The sequence below is a fragment of the Lucilia sericata genome, unplaced genomic scaffold, assembly GCF_015586225.1.
Source record: "Lucilia sericata isolate MDLA Ls3-8-SP2 unplaced genomic scaffold, ASM1558622v1 Contig001306F_arrow, whole genome shotgun sequence".
Taxonomy (NCBI): Eukaryota; Metazoa; Arthropoda; class Insecta; order Diptera; family Calliphoridae; genus Lucilia; species Lucilia sericata.
The window spans coordinates 39186-55626 of record NW_023995253.1 but is presented as its reverse complement, the minus strand read 5'-3'; the positions used below and the strand labels follow the sequence as shown (position 1 = coordinate 55626).

Below are 16441 nucleotides of genomic sequence, written 5' to 3'. Positions count from 1 at the left end.
GCACTTAAGTGACAGGGAGTACAGTGAAGAGCAAAATTGATAATATGTTCAGTTTAGCAAGTTTTTCTACTATAAAAGTAGTTCGGACTCTGAGCAACTTCTTACTGGCGAAATTGTTCCGACTTTGAGAAAATTTTACTTTTTACTAGAAAAGTTGCCTAGACTCTGAGCAACTTTTTACTAGAACAGTTGTTCATACTCCGAGCATTTTTTTTACTAGAAAAGTTGTTCAGACTCCGAGCATTTTTTTACTAGAAAACTTTTATAGACTCTGAGCAACTTTTTAGTAGAAAAGTTGTTCAGACTCTGAGCAACTTTTTAGTAGAAATGTTGTTCAGACTCTGAGCAACTTTTTACCAGAAAAGTTGTTCAGACTCTGAGCAACTTTTTACCTGAACAGTTGTTCAGACTCTAAGGAAATTTTTACCAGAAAAGTTGTTCAGACTCTGAGCAATTTTTTATTGAAAAAGTTGTTCAGAAACTTATAAAATTTTTACTAGAAAAGTTGTTTGGACTCTGAGCAACTTTTTACTAGAAAAGTTATTTAGACACTGAGCAACTTTTCACTGGAAAATTTTCTTGGACTCTGCGCAACTTTTTACTAGAAAAGTTGTCCATACTCTGAGCAACTTTTTACTGGAAAAGTTGTTTAGACTCTGAGCAACTTTTTCCTAGAAAAGTTGTGTAGACTCTGAGCAACTTTTTGCAAGGAAAGTTGTTTAGACTCTGAGCAACTTTTTACTAGAAAAGTTATTCAGACTCTGAGGAACTTTTTACTAGAAAAATTGTCTAGACTCTAGAAAAGTTGTCCAGACTCTGAGCAACTTCTTACTAGAAATGTTATTCAGACTCTGGGCAACTTTTTGCTAGAAAAGTGATTTAGACTCTGAGCAACTTTTTACTAGAAAAGTTATTCAGACTCTGAGAAACTTTTTACTGGAAAATTTCCTCAGCAACTCAGACTGTGATGAACTTTTTGCTAGAAAGTTGTTTAGACTCTGAGCAATTTTTTACTAGGAAAGTTGTTCAGACTCTGAGCAAATTTTTACTAAAAAAGTTATTCAGACTCTCATCAACTTTTTACTAGAAATGTTGTTCAGATTCGGAGCAACTTTTTTCTAGAGAAGTTGTTTAGACTCTGAGCAACTTTTTGCCAGAAAAGTTGTCTAGACTCTGGACAACTTTTTGCCAGAAAAGTTGTTTAGACTCTGAGAAACTTTTTTCTAGAAAAGTTATTCAGACTCTGAACAACTTTTTACTAGAAAATTTGTTCATAATCTGAACAACTTATTACTAGAAAAATTATTCAGAATCTGAGCAACTTTTTGTTAGAAAAGTAGTTTAGACTCAGAGCAACTTTTTACTAGAAAAGTTGTTCGGACTTTGAGCAACTTTTTGTTAGAAAAGTAGTTTAGAGTCAGAGCAACTTTTTACTAGAAAATTTTTTCAGACTCTGAGCAACTTTTTACTAGAAAAGTTGTTTACACTCTGAACAACTTTTTACTAGAAAAGTTGTTCAAGCTCTCAGCAGCTCAGATTCTAGATTTTTGCTTAAAAAGTTTTTCAGAATCAGTATAATTTTCAACTTCGTAAAAAGTTGTCCGTCCTTCCACATATCGTTTAATTTTTCATTTATAACTTATTTTTATCATCTACTGTAAAATTTCTCCTCCCCCTCTACTAGCAACGTGTTAAGTAAATATCATTCACTTCTTCTTCTTCTTTTTTCCAAGGTGCAAATAAAGACACATAAATCATTTTTTTTCTTACGTTTTCTGGTAACAATATTATTTCTGTTGTCATATTGCCAACTAAGATTTTTGATAACCTAATCAGCCAACTAACAAGAAATGAAAGTTGAGGGGAAGAAAGGAATACAGGAAAACGTGATAATAATTTAAATATTATTTTTTTGGTAAACAATTTTTTAATATTGCAATAAAATTTAATTTTATATAATGAAATTATACCTTTAACTCACTGTTTGAATATGATTTGTTTTTGCTTACTTTTTTTTTTTCTTTTATATTGTTGTGTTTTAATTACATTATTTAATTTTGCTTGATTTATTTCAATGCAATTTATTGTTACAATTTATTTTAGTTTTTTTTTTGTTGTTGAGATTTTTTTTTATCAAATTACTAACTTACTACTCTATATCAACAGAGTATCTATGCCCACCGCAAAAATAATCAATGCTGTTTATAAATTAATGCCCCATAAAACAATATAAATAAATGAAAAAATAAAAAATTGTTAAAGCTGCATTGACGATAAAATTCTGAAAAAAATATCTACTATTATTTATATATGTATGTTTTTTTTTTGTTTTTGTTTTATTATCAATGACGTTGAAAGTTTGTTTTGTATTTTAACATTTTCTGTTTGTTTTTACTTTCTCGTTTTTCCAGTGTAAAATGTTATATTTTATCAGTTCTTTTTTGTGTTGTTGGCTTTTTGTTCTATTTTATTGATAAATAAATAATAAAAATAATTCACTTGCTTAAATAATAATAAAAAAATAAATGTTTTAACACATTATTATTTTTTCAATAATTAATAAGGTTTTTAAGAGAATTTTTTAAATTAAAAATGTACAAAATTTCGTCATGGTAACAAATTTTGATACTAGAATAGAGCTAGAACAGAACTAGAACAGAACTAGAACAGAACTAGAACAGAACTAGAACAGAACTAGAACAGAACTAGAACAGAATTAGAACAGAATTAGAACAGAACTAGATCAGAACTAGAACAGAACTAGAACAGAACTAGAACAGAACTAGAACAGAACTAGAACAGAACTAGAACAGAACTAGAACAGAACTAGAACAGAACTAGAACAGAACTAGAACAGAACTAGAACAGAACTAGAATAGAACTAGAACTAGAACAGAACTAGAACAGAACTAGAACAGAACTAGAACAGAACTAGAACAGAACTATAACAGAACTAGAACAGAACTAGAACAGAACTAGAACAGAACTAGAACAGAACTAGAACAGAACTAGAACAGAACTAGAACAGAACTAGAACAGAACTAGAACAGAACTAGAACAGAACTAGAACAGAACTAGAACAGAACTAGAACAGAAGTAGAACAGAAAAGAACTAGAACTGAACTAGAACTGAACTAGAACAGAACTAGAACAGAATTAGAACAGAACTAGAACAGAACTAGAACAGAACTAGAACAGAACTAGAACAGAACTAGAACAGAACTAGAACAGAACTAGAACAGAACTAGAACAGAACTAGAACAGAACTAGAACAGAACTAGAACAGAACTAGAACATAACTAGAACAGAACTAGAACAGAACTAGAACAGAACTAGAACAGAACTAGAACAGAACTAGAACAGAAACTAGAACAGAACTAGAACAGAACTAGAACAGAACTAGAACAGAACTAGAACAGAACTAGAACAGAACTAGAACAGAACTAGAACAGAACTAGAACAGAACTAGAACAGAACTAGAACAGAACTAGAACAGAACTAGAACAGAACTAGAACAGAACTAGAACAGAACTAGAACAGAACTAGAACAGAACTAGAACAGAACTAGAACAGAACTAGAACAGAACTAGAACAGAACTAGAACAGAACTAGAACAGAACTAGAACAGAACTAGAACAGAACTAGAACAGAACTAGAACTGAACTAGAACAGAACTAGAACAGAACTAGAACAGAACTAGAACCGGACTAGAACAGAACTAGAACAGAACTAGAACAGAACTAGAACAGAACTAGAACAGAACAGAACTAGAACAGAACTAGAACAGAACTAGAACAGAACAGAACAGAACTAGAACAGAACTAGAACAGAACTAGAACAGAACTAGAACTAGAACAGAACTAGAACTAGAACTAGAACAGAACAGAACTAGAACAGAGCTAGAACTAGAACAGAACTAGAACAGAACTAGAACAGAACTAGAACAGAACTAGAACAGAACTAAGAACAGAACTAGAACAGAACTGAACAGAACTAGACACAGAACTAGAACAGAACTAGAACAGAATAGAACGAACTAGAACAAACTAGAACAGAACTAGAACAGAACTAGAACAGAACTAGAACAGAACTAGAACAGACTAGAAGCAGAACTAGAACAGAACTAGAACAGAACTAGAACAGAACTAGAACAGAACTAGAACAGAACTAGAACAGAACTAGAACAGAACTAGAACAGAACTAGAACCAGAACTAGAACAGAACTAGAACAGAACTAGAACAGAACTAGAACAGAACTAGAACAGAACTAGAACAGAACTAGAACAGAACTAGAACAGAACTAGAACAGAACTAGAACAGAACTAGAACAGAACTAGAACAGAACTAGAACAGAACTAGAACAGAACTAGAACCGGACTAGAACAGAACTAGAACAGAACTAGAACAGAACTAGAACAGAACAGAACAGAACAGAACAGAACAGAACAGAACTAGAACAGAACTAGAACAGTACTAGAACAGAACTAGAACGGACCTAGAGCAGAACTAGGACAGAACTAGAACAGAATTAGAAAAGAACAAGAACAGTACTAGAACAGAACTAGAACAGAACTAGAACAGACTAGAACAGAACTAGAACAGAACTAGAACAGAACTAGAACAGAACTAGAACAGAACTAGAACAGAACTAGAACAGAACTAGAACAGAACTAGAACAGAACTAGAACAGAACTAGAACAGAACTAGAACAGAACTAGAACAGAACTAGAACAGAACTAGAACAGAACTAGAACAGAACTAGAACAGAACTAGAACAGAACTAGAACAGAACTAGAACAGAACTAGAACAGAACTAGAACAGAACTAGAACAGAACTAGAACAGAACTAGACAGAACTAGAACAGAACTAGAACAGAACTAGAACAGAACTAGAACAGAACTAGAACAGAACTAGAACAGAACTAGAACAGAACTAGAACAGAACTAGAACAGAACTAGAACAGAACTAGAACAGAACTAGAACAGAACTAGAACAGAACTAGAACAGAACTAGAACAGAACTAGAACAGAACTAGAACAGAACTAGAACAGAACTAGAACAGAACTAGAACAGAACTAGAACAGAACTAGAACAGAACTAGAACAGAACTAGAACAGAACTAGAACAGAACTAGAACAGAACTAGAACAGAACTAGAACAGAACTAGAACAGAACTAGAACAGAACTAGAACAGAACTAGAACAGAACTAGAACAGAACTAGAACAGAACTAGAACAGAACTAGAACAGAACTAACTAGAACAGAACTAGAACAGAACTAGAACAGAACTAGAACAGAACTAGAACAGAACTAGAACAGAACTAGAACTAGAAACTAGAACAGAACTAGAACAGAACTAGAACAGAACTAGAACAGAACTAGAACAGAACTAGAACAGAACTAGAAACAGAACTAGAACAGAACTAGAACAGAACTAGAACAGAACTAGAACAGAACTAGAACAGAACTAGAACAGAACTAGAACAGAACTAGAACAGAACTAGAACAGAACTAGAACAGAACTAGAACAGAACTAGAACAGAACTAGAACAGACTAGAACAGAACTAGAACAGAACTAGAACAGAACTTAGGAACAGAACTAGAACAGAACTAGACAGAACTAGAACAGAACTAGAACAGAACTAGAACAGAACTAGAACAGAACTAGAACAGAACTTAGAACAGAACTAGAACAGAACTAGAACAGAACTAGAACAGAACTAGAACAGAAACTAGAACAGAACTAGAACAGAACTAGAACAGAACTAGAACAGAACTAGAACAGAACTAGAACAGAACTAGAACAGAACTAGAACAGAACTAGAACAGAACTAGAACAGAACTAGAACAGAACTAGAACAGAACTAGAACAGAACTAGAACAGAACTAGAACAGAACTAGAACAGAACTAGAACAGAACTAGAACAGAACTAGAACAGAACTAGAACGAACAGAACTAGAACAGAACTAGAACAGAACTAGAACAGAACTAGAACAGAACTAGAACAGAACAGAACTAGACAGAACTAGAACAGAACTAGAACAGAACTAGAACAGAACTAGAACAGAACTAGAACAGAACTAGAACAGAACTAGAACAGAACTAGAACAGAACTAGAACAGAACTAGAACAGAACTAGAACAGAACTAGAACAGAACTAGAACAGAACTAGAACAGAACTAGAACAGAACTAGACAGAACTAGAACAGAACTTGAACAGAACTTGAACAGAACTTGAACAGAACTAGAACAGAACTAGAACAGAACTAGAACAGAACTAGAACAGAACTAGAACAGAACTAGAACAGAACTAGAACAGAACTAGAACAGAACTACTAGAACAGAACTAGAACAGAACTAGAACAGAACTAGAACAGAACTAGAACAGAACTAGAACAGAACTAGAACAGAACTAGAACAGAACTAGAACAGAACTAGAACAGAACTAGAACAGAACTAGAACAGAACTAGAACAGAACTAGAACAGAACTAGAACAGAACTAGACAGAACTAGAAGAGAACTAGAAGAGAACTAGAACGAACTAGAAGAGAACTAGAACAGAACTAGAACGGAACTAGAACAGAACTAGAACAGAACTAGAACAGAACTAGAACAGAACTAGAACAGAACTAGAACAGAACTAGAACAGAACTAGAACAGAACTAGAACAGAACTAGAACAGAACTAGAACAGAAGTAGATTTTATGATTTTGGAAAAAAAAATATTTTACGTTTTTAAAAAATAAACATTTTGGAAGAATTTTTTTAATATTGATTGTTTTACCCAATTAGCCTTTATTAAATAAAAAAATTAGAAAAATTAAAAAAAAAAAAAAAAATTTTTATTTGAAAAAAACTATGCAATAAAATATTAAACATCTTTTTATAGTACTCTTAATAAATATTTTAAACTATATATTACCAATTGTATTAATAACATAAAAAATATCATTAATTTATATTATTATATTTATATTGTGTTAATAAAAATTATTATTAATTTATATTAATACTTAAGTTTTTTTCATTGGAAGCAAATATTATAAAAAAACCACAAAAGGAAATTGTTTTTAATATGCTTTTTTATAGAACAATAATGAAATACTAAAACACACTAACTAACATTTTTTTCTTTTGCTAAAATATTTTTATTCTGAATGGTTTTTAAAGGGATATCAATTAGTTTCTAATTCATGATTTGAACAAATTTAGTTAATTGCTAACAACTTTTCATCATTGGAAATTATAATAGATATGACTACATAGAAATGTTGGAGTGGAGATAATGTTGTGATATCTATTTGTCATGGTTACAGCAGAAAAAAAAAATATTGAAAAAAAACTTGAAAATTTTTGCGGTTTTCTTATAGCAAAACTATTAGAAATATTTTATTCATAGAAATACTACAAATACTTTATGACTTAATGCTCTCAAGGGGGCTTCCCCATAGAGGTTTTAGAGAAAATTTTACAATTAAAGGTTTATTAATCATTAAGGCGAAATTGATTTGCTAGAAAATTCTTTCTGCTAAATCACAACTCACCCATAAAAAATAATTACAACAATTTGGTCTCTAAAAGAAATTAGAAAATATTTGTCAAATAAAAAAGTTGAAAATTCTTAAGAAGTTAAGAACACCAAGTAGATTAGTCAACTTTCGAGATTAAAATTAATTTTTTAGTAACAAATTGTCAACAGACAAACCATCACCCTATTTTCAAAATTTAACATACATATTGACGTCATTCGTCAAAGAAAATCTTTTGAATATGATTTATTTCTCTCAAATATGACAAGATACCTTCCATATTTTATTAAGATTTTAAATACTAAAATGTCTTATTTATTTCAATAAATTTTAACAATCAATCAACATTTTGATAAAATTATTGACAGTGATATTAAAATGTTTTTCAAAATCTATTTGAGACTTAAATCTTCAAATATGCTTTTCATTATCTATTTGACAGAATTGTTGAGAATTTAAATCACAAATTGTCAGTTTTAAATCAAAGTGTCTAAAAAGCCTAAAGCAGTCTAACTGAGACTCAATTGACAGCGTCATATTAAAGACAATTTTGAAATCTAAAGATAAAAATATTTACGATAGAGCTGAAATAGAACAGAACTAGAACAGAACTAGAACAGAACTAGAACATAACTATAACAGAACTAGAACAGAACTAGAACAGAACTAGAACAGAACTAGAACAGAACTAGAACAGAACTAGAACAGAACTAGAACAGAACTAGAACAGAACTAGAACAGAACTAGAATAGAACTAGAACAAAACTGGAACAGAACTAGAACAGAACTAGAACGGAACTAGAACTAGAACAGAACTAGAACAGAACTAGAACAGAACTTAGAACAGAACTAGAACAGAACTAGAACTGAACTAGAACAGAACTAGAACAGAACTAGAACAGAACTAGAACAGAACTAGAACTAGAACAGAACTAGAACAGAACTAGAACACAACTAGAACACAACTAGAACAGAACAAAACTAGAACAGAACACAACTAGAACAGAACTAGAACAGAACTAGAACAGAACTAGAACAGAACTAGAACAGAACTAGAGCAGAACTAGAACAGAACTAGAACAGAACTAGAACAGAACTAGAACAGAACTAGAACAGAACTAGAACAGAACTAGAACAGAACTAGAACAGAACTAGACAGAACTAGAACAGAACTAGAACAGAACTAGAACAGAACTAGAACAGAACTAGAACAGAACTAGAACAGAACTAGAACAGAACTAGAACAGAACTAGAACAGAACTAGAACAGACTAGAACAGAACTAGAACAGACTAGAACTAGAACTAGAACAGAACTAGAATAGAACTAGAACAGAACTAGAACAGAACTAGAACAGAACTGAACGAACTAAACAGAACTAGAACAGAACTAGAACAGAACTAGAACAGAACTAGAACAGAACTAGAACAGAACTAGAAACAGAACTAGAACAGAACTAGAACAGAACTAAAACAGAACAGAACTGAAACAGAACAGAACTAGAACAGAACACACCACACAATTAGAACACAACTAGAACAGAACTAGAACAGAACTAGAACACAACTAGAACACAACTAAAACACAACTAGAACACAACTAGAATACAACTAGAACACAACTAGAACATAACTAGAACACAACTAGAACACAACTGAAACACAACTAGAACACAACTAGAATACAACTAGAACATACTAGAAACAACTAGAACACAACTAGAACACAACTAGAACACAACTAGAACACAACTAGAATACAACTAGAACACAACTAGAACACAACTAGAACATAACTAGAACACAACTAGAACTCAACTAGAACACAACTAGAACACAACTAGAACAAAGCTAGAACAGGACCAGGACAGTTTTTTTGCTAAAATAAATGTTTACCAAACTTTTAGTCGGAAGTTGCTTTGGTACTTTTTCGTATAGTATTTAAAGCCTACACCACTATAGTGGGGAGGGTGTTATGAGTTTGTGCCGATTTTTTTAACGCACAAAAATATTGGTTCTACACCCACCTTGAAATATGCCCATCGACTCAGAATCACTTTCTGAGTCGATTACGATATGTCCGTCCGTCCATCCGTCTGTCTGGCAGGATGTCCATGTAAACCTTGTGCGCAAGCTATAGACCACATTTTTCACAAAATTTGTACCATGCGACTCAAGGACGATGCCTGTTGAAAATGGTTAAAATCGGTCCATTATTTTCACTTTAGTCCCTATACAACCTGACCTTCCAATTAGGGGTTTTTAATTCAGAACTACATCAAATATACTACTATCTCTCCATAAATGACCACTAATGTCGGAAAAGTGAAGAAATGTGACTATACTTTCCTACTTGTTTTCTGTTTCATTTGTTTTAACATATAAGATAACTTATACTATTTTGTTATGTTTTGGTACTTTTTACAAAAAAGTACTTTTGCACAATTTTTACAGATTTTTATTTTTGGTTGGAAATAGTTTCTTGTTAGTTATTCTTTGTGTTAGTCCATTTAGTTAGATATTTTGAAGTAAAGAAAGGTTATTTTTGACTTACCACTGTACTATCTGTATTATTCAACACCGTATCCTTATTCTCGTCCTTTTCTGGTGTGAAACTATTCTTCTGGCGAGCATGAAATTTAAAACGAGGAAAACAGGCCATGATGAAGACCTTTTCGATTAACAAATATTTCACAAATTTATTTAACAATTCTATGATTTCTTTAAACAAATAACAATAATTTTTTGGCAATAAAGCTTTGTAATTATATAATAAATGAACATGATTAACGGAATGTATAAAAACACTATAATTATTTAATATCAATAAAATAGGCTTCTTTTATAGACGTTTATTAGGTATTCAAAGGCGCGTGTTGTCTGGCTGTTTTCTTTCAAACATAAACGATGATTTGGCACAAATTACTGAAAGTAAAAGAATATAAAATAAAAGGATAAATAATAATTACAATAATCAATAACAAAGTAAAATGTAATTTGTGTGTAATAATTGTTAATATAATTTTCTGCTTAAATTTACTTTCATTTATAACAATAATTTTATTTGAATAGAATATAAAAACAAATAACAAATATTAATCTAACGCACGATTTAGATAAGAAACTTGTTATTCTGTTTATTAGGGCTAAAAGGGTTGAAATGGGTCTAAACTATTTTTTGGGGCTTTCAAATCCCCTTTTGCCCTCTTCAGTACACAACACATGTTGTCACATATTTTTGAATGACGAAACTTCTATATATTAAAAGCTTGTTAGCTTATCTTGGCGCATAGCTGCTTATTTGTCTACAAATTGACGAAAATTATAGGTAATTTTATTTTATTTATTAATTTTTTTTTTTATTTGTTGTATGTTTTTCCTCTACGTCAATTTATTTAACTTGTTTTTTTTTTAAAACGTTTCATTTTGAATTATTTATTTGTTATCAATACACTTGAACAATTTGTTCACAATTGATTAGATTTTGCATTTAGCTAATAGTAGTTTTTTTTAATGTTTCAAATTATTCTACCAGAAATACAAGACATTTCAAAACATAGAAATTCTTTTGCTATTTTCTCGCCTTTAGATTATTAAATGCTAAAGTTGAAACGATTGTAATCCCCTCGATTACAGGAGAATTTTTATACATTAATGATTAGGCAAAGACCTTGTAAAATTTCTTTACAAATTTTTTGAAGATTAGACCATAAATTAAAGTTCTGTTCTAGTTATAGTTCTGTTCTAGTTTAGTTCTGTTCTAGTTCTGTTCTAGTTCTGTTCTAGTTCTGTTCTAGTTCTGTTCTAGTTCTGTTCTAGTTCTGTTCTAGTTCTGTTCTAGTTCTGTTCTAGTTCTGTTCTAGTTCTGTTCTAGTTCTGTTCTAGTTCTGTTCTAGTTCTGTTCTAGTTCTGTTCTAGTTCTGTAGTTCTGTTCTAGTTCTGTTCTAGTTCTGTTCTAGTTCTGTTCTAGTTCTGTTCTAGTTCTGTTCTAGTTCTGTTCTAGTTCTGTTCTAGTTCTGTTCTAGTTCTGTTCTAGTTTGTTCTAGTTGGTTCGTTCGTTCTAGTTCGTTCTAGTTCGGTTCTAGTTCTGTTCTAGTTCTGTTCTAGTTCTGTTCTAGTTCTGTTCTAGTTCTGTTCTAGTTCTGTTCTAGTTCTGTTCTAGTTCTGTTCTAGTTCTGTTCTAGTTCTGTTCTAGTTCTGTTCTAGTTCTGTTCTAGTTCTGTTCTAGTTCTGTTCTAGTTCTGTTCTAGTTCTGTTCTAGTTCTGTTCTAGTTCTGTTCTAGTTCTGTTCTAGTTCTGTTCTAGTTCTGTTCTAGTTCTGTTCTAGTTCTGTTCTAGTTCTGTTCTAGTTCTGTTCTAGTTTCTGTTCTAGTTCTGTCTAGTCTGTTCTAGTTCTGTTCTAGTTCTGTCTAGTTCTGTTCTGTTCTGTTCTAGTTCGTTCTAGTTCTGTTCTAGTTCTGTTCTAGTTCTGTTCTAGTTCTGTTCTAGTTCTGTTCTAGTTCTGTTCTAGTTCTGTTCTAGTTCTGTTCTAGTTCTGTTCTAGTTTCTGTTCTAGTTCTGTTCTAGTTCTGTTCTAGTTCTGTTTCTAGTTCTGTTCTAGTTCTGTTCTAGTCGTCTAGTTCTGTTCTAGTTCTGTTCTAGTTGTTCTGTTCTGTCTAGTTCTTGTTCTAGTTCTGTTTCTAGTTCTGTTCTAGTGTCTGTTCTAGTTCTGGTCTAGTTTGTTCTAGTTCTGTTCTAGTTCTGTTCTAGTTCTGTTCTAGTTCTGTTCTAGTTCTGTTCTAGTTCTGATTCTAGTTCTGTTCTAGTTCTGTTCTAGTTCTGTTCTAGTTCTGTTCTAGTTCTGTTCTAGTTCTGTTCTAGTTCTGTTCTAGTTCTGTTCTAGTTCTGTTCTAGTTCTGTTCTAGTTCTGTTCTAGTTCTGTTCTAGTTCTGTTCTAGTTCTGTTCTAGTTCTAGTTCTGTTCTAGTTCTGTTCTAGTTGTGTTCTAGTTCTGTTCTAGTTCTGTTCTAGTTCTGTTCTAGTTCGGTTCTAGTTCGGTTCTAGTTCTGTTCTAGTTCTGTTCTAGTTCTGTTCTAGTTCTGTTCTAGTTCTGTTCTAGTTCTGTTCTAGTTCTGTTCTAGTTCTGTTCTAGTTCTGTTCTAGTTCTAGTTCTGTTCTAGTTCTGTTCTAGTTCTGTTCTAGTTCTGTTCTAGTTCTGTTCTAGTTCGGTTCTAGTTCGGTCTAGTTCTGTTCTAGTTCTGTCTAGTTCTGTTCTAGTTCTGTTCTAGTTCTGTTCTAGTTCTGTCCTAGTTCTGTTCTAGTTCTGTTCTAGTTTTGTTCTAGTTCTGTTCTAGTTCTGTTCTAGTTCTGTTCTAGTTATGTTCTAGTTGTGTTCTAGTTGTGTTCTAGTTGTGGTTCTAGTTGTGTTCTAGTTGTGTTCTAATTGTGTTCTAATTGTGTTTAGTTGTGTTCTAGTTGTGTTCTAGTTGTGTTCTAGTTCTGTTCTAGTTCTGTTTTAGTTTTGTTCTAGTTGTGTTCTAGTTCTAGTTGTGTTCTAGTTGTGTTCTAGTTCTGTTCTGGTTCTGTTTCTAGTTCTGTTCTAGTTCTGTTCTAGTTCTGTTCTAGTTCTGTTCTAGTTCTTTTCTAGTTCTGTTCTAGTTCTGTTCTAGTTCTGTTCTAGTTCTGTTCTAGTTCTGTTCTAGTTCTGTTCTAGTTCTGTTCTAGTTCTAGTTCTGTTCTAGTTCTGTTCTAGTTGTGTTCTAGTTCTGTTCTAGTTCTGTTCTAGTTAGGTCTGTTCTGTTCTGTTCTGTTCTAGTTCTGTTCTGTTCTGTTCTAGTTCTGTTCTAGTTCTGTTCTAGTTCTGTTCTAGTTCTGTTCTAGTTCTGTTCTAGTTCTGTTCTAGTTCTGTTCTAGTTCTGTTCTATGTATGTTCTAGTTCTGTTCTAGTTGTGTTCTAGTTGTGTTCTAGTTGTGTTCTAGTTGTGTTCTAGTTGTGTTCTAGTTCTGTTCTAGTTCTGTTCTAGTTCTGTTCTAGTTCTGTTCTAGTTCTGTTCTAGTTCTGTTCTAGTTCTGTTCTAGTTCTGTTCTAGTTCTGTTCTAGTTCTGTTCTAGTTCTGTTCTCGTTCTGTTCTGGTTCTGTTCTAGTTCTGTTCTAGTTCTGTTCTAGTTCTGTTCTAGTTCTGATCTAGTTCTGTTCTAGTTCTGTTCTAGTTCTGTTCTAATTCTGTTCTAGTTCTGTTCTAGTTCTGTTCTAGTTCTTTTCTAGTTCTTTTCTAGTTCTTTTCTAGTTCTGTTCTAGTTATGTTCTAGTTCTGTTCTAGTTGTGTTCTAGTTGTGTTCTAGTTATGTTCTAGTTGTGTTCTGGTTGTGTTCTAGTTGTATTCTAGTTGTGTTCTAGTTCGGTTCTAGTTTTATTCTAGTTCTGTTCTAGTTCTGTTCTAGTTCTGTTCTAGTTCGGTTCGTGTTTGGTTCAAGTTCTGTTCTTGTTCTGTTATAGTTCTTCTTTTGTTCTTTTCTGGATCTTTTGTGAACAAGTTCCAGAAGGTTAATTAATAAAACTTTCATCAAAATGTTGCTTGCCTTAGTAATCTCATAAAATGTCTTTTATGTTTGTAGAAGACATATAACCGTGTGTTTTTAATTAATAATTTTAAATAAATTTTTTTTATAGATAATTTCCGGTTTTTTAGAAACATCAAAAGAGAGCTGCGAGAAACCTAACAGTTGGCTTTTTAAAGAAATTTTTAATTCAATACGTTTCAAGTGCAAATAATTAATGAAGTAATCTTTACTTTTATCTGGAATTATTCCGAAAATATTTTAAAAAAATATATAAATTAAAATAAATTTTTACCTTTTTTGTACACAATTTTATACTCCATCTACTAAATAAAAATGACAACACAAATATTTTATGTAGAAAAACGAAATTGCCACAGCATCAAAAATATTTAACAGGTTGGCAGAAAAGAAAAAAATTAACACTATTTACTGCAATCTTCTTACACTTTTTTCAAACAAATTTCCGGTTTCCGGTCACATTAAAAAAATGAGAATTTAAAAAACGACAACACACAACCACAAAATGCCATTTTAACATTTGTTGTGCATAAAACATTTTTTTGTTGCAGTAATTTTTTTGTATTTAAATCATTAAATATTTATTATAGAAACTGGTAAAGGTAATTATTTTATATTTTTTATTTATTTTTTTTTTAAGAATTTATGGAGGTATTACACCAAAACACCTTTTATTTTAATTAATTATGTGTAATAATTTTTGTATTATTTTTCCATTAAATTTTCTTTTTATTTTACGTTTTTTCGTAATTATTTCCATTTCATTTTGTAATATTATTTGTTTTTTTTCGTTCTTTGTCATAAAAAATGAAATTGAAATGTTTCGTAGTTGCAAAAGACGAACACAAAAAAAATCGAGTGAAAACACCTGCTATCTTGGAAGCTGATAACTCAACTAATTTAACGCATTCAATTTAAATTGCCAATTTACGAGTAGTGGAAAAAAATAAAATAAAGTACAAAATTATACACGTACAATCATATCATTTGAAGAAGTACTAAATGAAGCATATACACACACCGATAAACTCAAACGGAGGGACAGACAGACATTAAAAGTACAAGTATAGCTGGTGGGGTTTTTTGGTATTGTGAGTCTATTAAGGGGTGTTGCGGCAAGAACTTAACCTAGAAACAGTGGGCTATATGAGGAAAAGTAAAGGCGCTTAATGATTTCTTGTGTAAAACTTAGTTGAAGGTCGTTTCAGTTCTTATGTAGTTGAGTTCTAGTTCATTTATAGTTCAGTTCTAGTTTACTTTTAGTTCAGTTCTAGTTAAGTTCTAGCTAACTTCTAGTTAAGTTCTGGTTCAATTCTAATTCAGTTCTAGTTCAGTTCTAGTTCAGTTCTAGTTCAGTTCTAGTTCAGCTCTAGTTTCAGTTCTAGTTCAGTTCTAGTTCAGTTCTAGTTCAGTTCTTGTTCAGTTTCTAGTTCAGTTCTAGTTCAGTTCTAGTTCAGTTCTAGTTCAGTTCTAGTTCAGTTCTAGTTCAGTTCTAGTTCAGTTCTAGTTCAGTTCTAGTTCAGTTCTAGTTCAGTTCTAGTTCAGTTCTAGTTCTGTTCTAGTTCTGTTCTAGTTCTGTTCTAGTTCTGTTCTAGTTCTGTTCTAGTTCTGTTCTAGTTCTGTTCTAGTTCTGTTCTAGTTCTGTTCTAGTTCTGTTCCAGTTCTGTGTCTAGTTCTGTTCTAGTTCTGTTCTAGTTCTGTTCTAGTTCTGTTCTAGTTCTGTTCTAGTTCTGTTCTAGGTTCTGTTCTGTTCTAGTTCTGTTCTAGTTCTGTTCTAGTTCTGTTCTAGTTCTGTTCTAGTTCTGTTCTAGTTCTGTTCTAGTTCTGTTCTAGTTCTGTTCTAGTTCTGTTCTAGTTCTGTTCTAGTTCTGTTCTAGTTCTGTTCTAGTTCTGTTCTAGTTCTGTTCTAGTTCTGTTCTAGTTCTGTTCTAGTTCTGTTCTAGTTCTGTTCTAGTTCTGTTCTAGTTCTGTTCTAGTTCTGTTCTAGTTCTGTTCTAGTTCTGTTCTAGTTCTGTTCTAGTTCTGTTCTAGTTCTGTTCTAGTTCTGTTCTAGTTCTGTTCTAGTTCTGTTCTAGTTCTGTTCTAGTTCTGTTCTAGTTCTGTTCTAGTTCTGTTCTAGTTCTGTTCTAGTTCTGTTCTAGTTCTGTTCTAGTTCTGTTCTAGTTCTGTTCTAGTTCTGTTCTAGTTCTGTTCTGTTCTAGTTCTGCTCTAGTTCTGCTCTAGTTCTGTTCTAGTTCTGTTCTAGTTCTGTTCTAGTTCTGTTCTAGTTCTGTTCTAGTTCTGTTCTAGTTCTGTTCTAGTTCTGTTCTAGTTCTGTTCTAGTTCTGTTCTAGTTCTGTTCTAGTTCTGTTCT

General features: G+C 32.1%; 1 protein-coding gene across 3 annotated transcripts in view; it reads right to left on the bottom strand.

The window, feature by feature from the left end:
- Window positions 1–14977, bottom strand: part of LOC119610902 (cGMP-dependent protein kinase 1) — a 30639-nt gene extending 15662 nt beyond the window's left edge. The window contains exons 1-2 of one of the 3 annotated variants that reach the window (XM_037966314.1): window positions 14363–14977; window positions 10086–10456 (exon numbers count right to left, since the gene is read on the bottom strand). In XM_037966314.1, coding sequence (XP_037822242.1) covers window positions 10086–10193 — 108 coding nt within the window. In that variant the 5' untranslated portion in view covers window positions 10194–10456; window positions 14363–14977. Of the gene's footprint in view, window positions 1–10085; window positions 10457–10640; window positions 10891–14362 lie in introns of those variants that run through there. The other 2 variants (XM_037966316.1, XM_037966315.1) reach the window with 2 other exon arrangements.
- Between the last annotated feature and the right edge of the window lie 1464 nt (window positions 14978–16441).